This window comes from Poromitra crassiceps (genome assembly GCF_964638095.1).
Source record: "Poromitra crassiceps genome assembly, chromosome: 2".
Lineage (NCBI taxonomy): Eukaryota > Metazoa > Chordata > Actinopteri > Beryciformes > Melamphaidae > Poromitra > Poromitra crassiceps.
Window position 1 is genome coordinate 312426 of NC_139624.1, and position 10075 is coordinate 322500.

General features: G+C 41.2%; 1 protein-coding gene across 1 annotated transcript in view; it reads right to left on the reverse strand.

The window, feature by feature from the left end:
• Window positions 1-6674: 6674 nt before the first annotated feature.
• LOC310791554 (uncharacterized protein) overlaps window positions 6675-10075 on the reverse strand; it is a gene marked incomplete at its 5' end in the record, with an annotated part of 28509 nt that continues 25108 nt past the window's right edge. Inside the window, one exon of the mRNA XM_083653226.1 lies at window positions 6675-7784. Within this exon, the coding sequence (XP_083509352.1) occupies window positions 7577-7784 (208 nt within the window). The 3' untranslated portion in view covers window positions 6675-7576. The remainder of the gene's footprint in view (window positions 7785-10075) is intronic.

The following is a 10075-nucleotide window of genomic DNA, read 5'->3' on the forward strand; positions in this document are numbered from 1 at the left end:
TGATGATGTCATAAGCATTGTGACACGCGGCAGGTGAGCTGTGTATGCAAGGTCATGCAGCAGGTGAGGCCGAGCCTAGGAATTTCTAGTATATAATATATATAAATATATATAGCTACGCGCTGCACGTTTATTGCGTGTCCCAAAAAAAATTGCCATTAAAAGGAATTTGCGTTAACGCTAACATTGACAGCCCTAATATATATTTTTAATTCTCATTGGCCCTGCTTGGTGAAATGGTTTGCACATTCTTTTACCACATAGTCTGCAAGAGTGCAGCAGATAAGTGATTGTACATTAATGAAGATTCTTTAGGCTATTCCATTTATTTCTATTGTGCAAGTATTGGGATAGACATATTATTTTCATATGGCAGTTTTGGATATACTCGTTCAGTGAAATCCTGTTTTGTAATGACCCTTCTTCATGGAGTTTTCACACCTGGCATCAGTCTGGAATAAGGTTGAGCCAACTTGATGCCCAATCTGAGGTGCTGATCAGAATTCCAGGGCCCCTGACAAGATGCGACAGTAGACATGTGAAGACCATGGGACCACAAGAAACCCCTGCTAATCCAGAATATTCAGCCCCCTTAAATCATCATGACCTTTCCCCTTCGTCTTTAAATCCCAGCGACCCCACGACTGTGCCCGACCCTGAGCACACATTCTTAACGTTGAAGAGAATGAGGATCTCAGAGGGGGGTCGTTTTGGGGGTTGAGAGAGGGAGCCGACGTATAGAGGGTGAAAATGGATATCAACCAAAACCATGCAGAACCTGTATTTGGTCTAATTGGTGTGTGTGTGCGTGTGTGTGTGTGTGTGTGTGTGTGTGTGTGTGTGTGTGTGTGTGTGTGTGCGTGCACCTTGTGTGTGTGTATGCGCCGCATAGGCGTGTGCGTGTCATGACTCCAAGTTCAAGCACCCAGTGTGGGCTTCCTTCTATCAATAACCCTAAACCCCCAAAAAATGGTTCCTGTGAAAGGCATCCATTGACCCCAGCCGTAACTGAGTGACACCCCATGGCGTGGTGCCAGCACACAAATGTTTCATTTGTTTATAAGCTGACAATCACAGACAGTGAAGCACTCAGACCACTGTTACACACACACACACACACACACACATGTGGACACACGCATGTGCACACACAAACATGTATGTGCACACACACACGCACGCACGTGCACGTTCACTCTCTCTCTCACACACACACACACACACACACACACACAATAATGTATTATCAACCTCTCAGAACAACCCTGTCCCAACCACACACATAAACATACATAAACATGTCTTCTTCTTCTTCTTCTTCTTCTTCTTCTTCTTCTTCTTCTTCTTCTTCTTCTTCTTCTTCTTCGTCTTCTTCTTCTTCGTCTTCTTCTTTCTTCTTCTTCTTCAAATGTACAAAGATGACAGATGTGTATATATATAAACCCCCTTTTCCAAATGGATTTCCCATGCATTTGCAGTTACAGTCATTTTGTAAGTGATTATAGTACAGTATGTATTTATACTGGCCATTAAGGAAATCGTCTTTCAACCGCCGCTCCATCACAGTGTTGATAGTAACATGGGTCTGGATGAAAGACTGAGTAAGGGAAGGTGCTGTACAGAGGGGAGAGAGACATAGAGAGAAAGAGAGAGGGAAGGTACTGTACAGAGGGGAGAGAGACATAGAGCAAGAGAGAGTGAGAGTGACACAACATCAATACGTCTATTTTCCTTTGACTTCATTACAGTGATAGGTTGAGACAACCCAAGAGAACAGTGTTTTTAGTCAACTGAATCATTCTATTGTTTTCTCTTATGATTTCCCCCATATGGGTCAAAGCACTAACCAGCGCCGATAACATATTATAACCCCAAGGAGATTTGCTATGTAAATATGCAGAGAAGTCGCTCAACACTCGGCACTAATCACCGTGGGTCTGAGTGAACACTCCAGTGGCTGCTAGCTTGATGCGCTGATAATAGCCGGCGTGAAAACAGCAGACACACGTTAGCTTATTTGTGTAAGGCTGTGAGGGATTAGCCAGAGCTACATCACATAAACAATCACATTCTGGGCTTGTTTGAACAATGGGAAAGTGATTTGACCTTGTGCAGTGAAACGTGTAGATGGATGCATGGAAGGACAGACAGACAAATAAATTGATAGATGGGTTGATGATGATGATGATGATATGGTTGGTAACAGATAGATGATGCATGGGAAGCTGGAAGGAATTAATTTAATAAATAAATGCATGAATGGATGAATGAAAGCAAAGTAATTTTATGGTTAGTGCAGATTATACTTATTACTTCTGCCATATGTAATGCCAAAAATACAATTTGTATTTTAATATGTCTCAGAAATCAGATGTACAAACTAAGACACACACACACACACACACACACACACACGCACACACACGCATGCGTGTGTGTGTGTGTGTGTGTGTGTGTGTGTGTATAAAATTGTATTTTATGTTTCAAGTAGTATTATAGTCAATAGATTAGTAGTACGCCTATGAATAAATGACAGAGGTTCACTTCCTTTAGTTTTTTTTACTTCTACCGTTGCATGTATTGTGCATTTTATTTTTTCAAAATAAAAGTGCCACGATGCTGCCACTAAGATAACAGTTGTATTTGCCCCATGCCAAAGTATAATGTACGATAAGCAAAGCAGAAAATGAGGATGGGACTTGGCAGCAGGACACACCGTGCAACAAGAAATTCAAGTACAAGTCGATTTGAATTCTGTGGGAAACACTGGATGTTTGCAAAGTGCTTAATAACTTCATTTGCTTTGAAGTAAACAAAATTAAAGCGTTACCTGTTTAAAAAGGGCAATCACCACTTGCAACAATATGCTCTATTTTGAATACAATCTCTGTCTTTTAAAAAAATACATAAACGAGTGATTTTAAAACTTTCGCAAAGACTTAATGATTTCACAAATAGCCTAATTCAAAAAGAGGGTTATATTAAATTTGACCATCTTAACTATTTTACTTGATGATTGGCCAGTATCTCAATATAGCCAATCATGTGGTATTCTGCTTTAAAGGCTCTTAGGGTGAAAGGGCGTTGGCAGTATAAGCTATATTGTAATAAATAACTTCTGATACCAATTTATCCAGAATAATTAAGGGGATCCATTTTAACCTCATGCAAACTACCTTTGGGTCAAGACAGGGCTTTGAAAAACATACGTCTAATCTTTGATGCCATATCAATAGTTTCTACCTCTAGTTGTGTGTTCCACAGGAAACAGACGTCTGTGTGGACATCTGCTTTCAATTCCTGCAGGTTTACTTTGTCCATTCTGGCAACCCCAGCTCCGGTCCACCGTGGTGTGTTTTCAGCTCCGGTCCACCGTGGTGTGTTTTCAGCTCCGGTCCACCGTGGTGTGTTTTCAGCTCCGGTCCACCGTGGTGTGTTTTCAGCTCCGGTCCACCGTGGTGTGTTTTCAGCTCCGGTCCACCGTGGTGTGTTTTCAGCTCCGGTCCACCGTGGTGTGTTTTCATACGACATATTTTCTTATTTGATAGTGTTTTAAGAAGCCGTCCATTCAATATTTTAAAGAGGATATCTGTCGAGAGCTGACTTTTCAGATTGTGATGAATGAGGGCATAAACGGCCACTTTGGCTGGACATACATATAGAGCGTTACAGTACATGTGGAGTGAAAATCACATGGAGGATGATGATGATGATGATTGACTGATTTTAAAATCGGTTCTGTATCAACGGGTGCAACAGATTTGAATTCATGCCCTGAGATTCACCAAACTAAATGAATACCAATAGATGAACAAATTCTCATAATTGCTGCTGCTCTTGTGTGTGTGTGTGTGTGTGTGTGTGTGTGTGTGTGTGTGTGTGTGTGTGTGTCTGCGCGCATGCGCATGAATCACAGAACAAGTTGATTAAAATCACTTTGGTTGAAATACTATCCTCCAGCTAATTCAGGTCATGTCTGTCATGCTGAACTCGTGGGTTTGGAACAGCAAAATGGCCCAAGCTATCGTCTTTGCTAGCTTTGAATGACACTGTTATGTGTTTTATTGAGCGTGTGTTAAGAGGTTTCAAGAGATGTGAAAACTATATTTTATCAAGCGAGAAATACTTTTGAAATTCATTGAAAATATCACTCAAATTTACGGAGTTGTCCAAGGATACTGAAATATTTTACTCAAGTAGGAGCACTACTGTATATCTATCTCAGTAGAAATGACACAAAACTACACACGCGCACGTGCACACACACACACACACACACACACACACACACACACACACACATGCAAGCATGCACACACACACAAATGAGCAGCTTAAGAAAAGAGTCACATGTCTTTTCAGTTTCAATTTGGACTGATGGAATTCACACCATTGTTTACTCAATGTTTTCACTGGTAAATGAGCTGCAGAATCTGTCAGCACGAGTGCTCTGTAGGAGGCCATTAAATGAGTGACCTGCCCCTTTATTTGTTTATTCTAGTATAGAATGACTGAGTGACTTAAAGGGTATGTTATTATAAAAGTGTTGTTTTACACGGAGCGGATAAGATCTATTTTTAGAGTCACATATTCTACAGTCTGATCTATGGGCTTATGCGGTTTGCTTTGGGTAAATGTAGGACTTCAGGCTCTTTCTAGCTCTTTTTGGTATCTTTCTCTGTCTTTCACTCACATGATAGTTACAGACATGTAATAATCTGAACCTTTCTATATTGCACATTAGATCAATAGAGAAAGTATTTGTCTCGTTAGAGGGACATTCAGACAATTATAACTAATCAATTGCGTAAAAGGAAACTGCACCCTCAGGTACTCTTACACTGATATCATAATATAGGTTACAGTCTATCATTATTCTGTGATGTTCAATGCAAGGTCCATTACCAATAGTTGTTTTTTGAAGTGTTATTTTTGTTTGTTTGTTTGTTTGTTTGTGTGTTTGTTTTTTCCTGGGGCAAACTTTCCTCGTTGTGATGTAAGCACTCAAAATTTTTTTGCAAGGAGATACACTATGTACCATATTAATAAAAAAATAAAAAATTTAGACACAGCCAACATTTCATCAATTATAATTAATAACTAATTAATAACTCATTCTCATTACGTTTTCCAACTGCTCTTTGATGGCATCTTTACATTTACATAGACAACTATGCAGTCTTATTTTTATGTTCTTACCGTAATATGATTCTTACAGTTTGTCTTTTTAAAATACTTGAGCCTACACCAAAATCCACAACATCTTCCAACTCACCGAGCACTCCTAAATCAAAGCAGCAAACTAACAAGTCAACTGGCTTTCCTTTCCTGTTGATATAACAAATCAATTAGCTCTCATTTCCTGTACATCTGAAGAATCAATTAGCTCTGGTTTCCTGTTTGTTTCCTGCAGGATCAACATTCCCTGGCGGAGCAGCAGCCTTGTTTGTGGCAGCCCACATACACACATCAAACAGCTTCTAAAAGCTGCCTTATCACAGCACGTTAACCTCACATAAACACACCATCAACCCTGGGTCAAGGCAGGACATGGTGTGTTTGTGTGTTTGTCTATGTGTACGTGTGTGTGTGTGTGTGTGTGTGAGGTCTGGTACAGTAGGTAGGTACGGGATCGGGTGTCTGGGTCGTGTAGAGGTAAAAGTACTCACCTAGCACCTTTATGTGGTTACCTTTTCAGGTGTTTCAGGTGACTCAGCTTCTTCTTCTTCTGCTCCTCCTTCAACCATGTGCCATCCACACATAGTACGCCCCCCTGAGGCTGTAATGGAACTTCAGCCTGCGGATCACATTTGGTGAAACTATCAAGCGTTTATCAATGGCTAAATCACTTTGCTAATTTGGATGTGAAACAACAGTGGGTACTAATTTCTACTAATAAGTACTAAATATGAATTCATATTTGACTAAGCACCTATAAATAATGCTTCATACTTTTCCAGTGTCTAAGTCCAAAATGTGTCAAGACCTGACAATGATCAAATTAATTTCCCAGACCTGAGTAGAAAGTGAATTCCTGTTGATTTTTATGTGTCACAAAGTACATCAAAATCAGATTTTAATCTAGATAAATATTTTATTGTTTTCAACTTTATAGCAAAAAAATATTACAATCACCTCATGCCACATAAGTGAAATGCGAATGACAGAAGACCTGAAAGAATTACGCTGTGTGTGGAATAGCAGTATGTATTTGAAACTGACTTAATCATTACTGTCATTTGGAAATGTACTTGAAAACACATTTGAAACCATAGATACATATTTGGACATCACAGTGACTGCAAAATAAACACTGGGAGTGATTTATGTGACCTACAACTATAGTTAAATAAATTAAACAAATAATCTCTATGTGAAAAAAAAAAAAAAAAATCTTTCAGGAAACACATACAGCAAAACCACTGATAACACTGATACATAAACAATACAATCATCTCTCCCTTCCAAACATTTCACCTCAGAGAGACACGTGACACGGGCTATGGTGGTTAGTTCCTGATTTCTTTTTCAAAAAAATATACTGCATATCTATTTATATATATATATATAAACAACAACAACAACAACAACAACAACAACAACAAATCTTTTGATAATTTTCTTTTTTTAGATTTCTAAAATACATCTATAATATGTAGAAACAGTATGTACAATTTCCCCCCACAGTATTACGCAACGCTAAACAAATTCTTCTGAAAAGGGAAGAATAAATTAAGGTTGGAAGAGAAAACCTCTGTTTGCGAGGGCAGGGGATTAAGAGCTGATAGAGTCTGTCATAAACGCATACACACACACCTACACACGCACACATACACACACACCTACACACACGCACGCACGCACACACACGCACACCAACACGCACACACAAATGACATACAGTAACGATGCAGTTGTGAGTATTGACGGTATTTTAACATTCCTTGACGGTTCCTTAATGTTTGAACTAAACTAATGTCTATTTACTCTACAGTCGGTTCAGCGAGATGGCACCTTCTCAGAGACATTGGATGTTGAATGATGGACCGTCGGTCACAACATCAGAGCGTGTAACGGTCCATAATGTCCAATAAAAACTCCTCCGCTTGCCTTTGCCGTGTTTCTCACGCTGTACGCTCGCTCCGGGTTTCGCGCGAGCGTCTGATCGAAACCGCATGAAACCTCGTGCTCGGCGTTCCAACAAAGCCGCACGTTATTATAAAACTCCATGTTCATTGGGACCTCATGTTCTATTGACGCCATTTAACCCCGATGACACCAGCAATCCGTGGAGTTTCGACTGTAGAGTGGCACTTCTGGTTAGACTCAAATTCCATGTTCTTAACCTCACGAGACATTTTTATGTTAATGCATGTTGTATTGTGAATGGACAATGTGACCTAGGATTCCATAAAACCAGCTCCAGCTGCAGCAGAGCACGCAAGAGTCTTTCAACAACTCCGGGTGCCCATTACTCTCCGCTAAGATCTCTTCTAGATCTCGTGATCCCGTGATCAGACCCAATTATGACACCTCGTTAATTTGTAGAACAAGTCCTCTACCATCGGGCGAGAACCTAGAGCAGCACGGTCCACGTCTTTCGGAGGAGTGTCAACAACGTGCAGAGAAACGTCAGTGAGGAAGATGACGAGGAGGAGGAGGAGGTCGATGACGAAGGTGTGTGGTGGTAGTTGTAGTGGCTGTGGACTCGGTCGGGCGGCTGCACTGTGATGTAACCGTTGATGATGCGTACCAGCGGGGGAGGCGGAGACTGGACCATAGTGCTGAGGGGGGGAGGAGAAAGGAGAGAGGGGAGGTTATTCAGACATCGATTTCCAGTCATTTCACAGTCTCTCCAGGAGTTGTGTGTGTGTGTGTGTGTGTGTGTGTGTGTGTGTGTGTGTGTGATTGTTGCGATCAAAAATGCTTGACTTTGCAGCGGCTTTACTCAACAAATTGCAACACAATTTTTTTTCTGTAAAATTGAAAAAAGTTGTGATTCTTTTAACCACTCCCCCCCCTCTTATTTATGTCGATGCTCCCCCCCTAACTACTAACTAATGGCAACCTTTTAAAAAAGGAATGCAATTTGCGATTTCTTTCTTTCTGTAAAATGTGCGGGAACTGGCAAAAATGGCAAGTTGCGTTTTTGCAGAGAAATCGTGGGAATCTTGACAAACTGCTAGCTCCTGCAAATATTGCGGAGAGCGGTTGAATTTGCATTAATTACTGCGATCGCACAAATCACGATTTCCTGGGGGGGACTGTTTTCCGTTATAACACACGCTGCTGCTTGAGGTTTGAGCTCTGTGATTGGTCGCAACGCATTTTGAGTGCAAACCGTTTGCTTATGAAGGGAGTGACCATAGCAATAGTCACAAATCTGACCCAGACGCTTGAGTGAAGGCAGACCGCCCGGCCCGGGACGAGGGGAAGATACCGTCTTATTTCCAGACTGATTTCCTATTTTTAACGTGTTGCATGTGTTCTATCTCTGCCCTGCTAGGCCACTGCATTGTTCATATGAAAGGAAAATCATAGTCATAGTCTGCAGAAGTCTCCCTAGTCTCCCTTACAGTACGTTCCTATATTGTCCACAATGACCAGAGAAAAGATGGCAGGGACTACAGAAGGAAAACAATGGAAATAACAACGATGCCCGCGGGCTACAGAGGAGACTTCCAAGACAAAGGAAACCACTGCTAACATCGCATCGGCCAATTAAAAGAGATTTCACTGATACGTGGGTGACGGGAGTGCAACTCATTGGTCAGCTAAGCCAAACTCTCCATCTGTCTGCTCGCTCCCCTCCCCTCCCCTCCCCTCTCTCCGGGTTCACTTTCATACTCTCTATTTCGGTCTCTGTCTCTCTTTTCTCAATAAGACTATTAAAGGCAATTAAATGATTTCTGTTGCTCCGTTTGATGTCGGGCCCTGCGGCGCTCGTGCGGTTCTGACTGGGACCCGGCCAGGCAAAACAAACACACACGTTCCTGAAGTCTGGTCCGGCTGCCAACAGCGGGCAGAGCCACTTCACCCAGGATTACAACGCTAACTCCAGTTTGGAAGACAATTGATAGCATGTTGGCATTTCTCTTTTTCTGGTTTCATTTTATTTCTTGATTGGGATTTCTTTCCCCTTGACAGACTCGGTCAATGTAAAAAAAAAAAAATCTATGTAAAGAAAAGGAAAATAATACAAAGGGAGAATATTAAATATTGTCCCACATCCAATCTCCATCACCAAGTCTCCCTTTCGCCCCTCATCCCCTTCCTTCTCCCCACTCTGACCAAGATTTAAAAAATACATACAGTTATGAACACTGACATTGATCTGTCCACAGACAGATGGAGAAGAAAAAGAGAAAAGAAATGGGCTGAATATTAGAGAGACTTGTCACAGACAGCATTTATTGTTCAAATGAGTAACTGTGGGATATTAAAAAGTGATGATTTAAAGCCACTAAATGTGATATTCAGCACGACTAGAAGCCAGCAATCCACTACTAGGCTATACTGTGTATCTGGCGAGACAGGCGAGTTATATTGTTGTGAGCAGTGAAGGAAGCCACACCCCTATCTGGAGGAAACCCCAGGGGAGCACAGGGAGAACATGCAAACTTGACGAGCCCACCTGGGCTTAGCAGTCCGCTCTGTCATGTATTTTACCCGACAAATCTGATGCTACAAACAGAATATAATGTCTGACTCACTTCGCCCAGCCCCCAGAGCAGAGAACCTGGCTGGCAATACAGTAGCCTGTATTGGGAAAAGTGCGTTTAGACAAGAAGATATAATTATTGAGAAAATATGCATATATTATGAATTCATTCACAAAGTAAAAATATGCAAATAATTTTGCACTGTGACCGTTTGGATCTTATATTTTAGCCTGTAACACTCTCTCTCTCTCTCCATGGTCTTTTCTTTTGATCTGTGTTGTGTATGAAATGTGCTATGGACACAGACAGGGTCTAAAGGGTTTGGAGAGCAAAGCGTTGGTCAAGGCGAGGTGTAGCCAGCCATGTTTTAAAAGCCACATAAAATATATATTCTTTCCTTTTGTGAAAAGAAA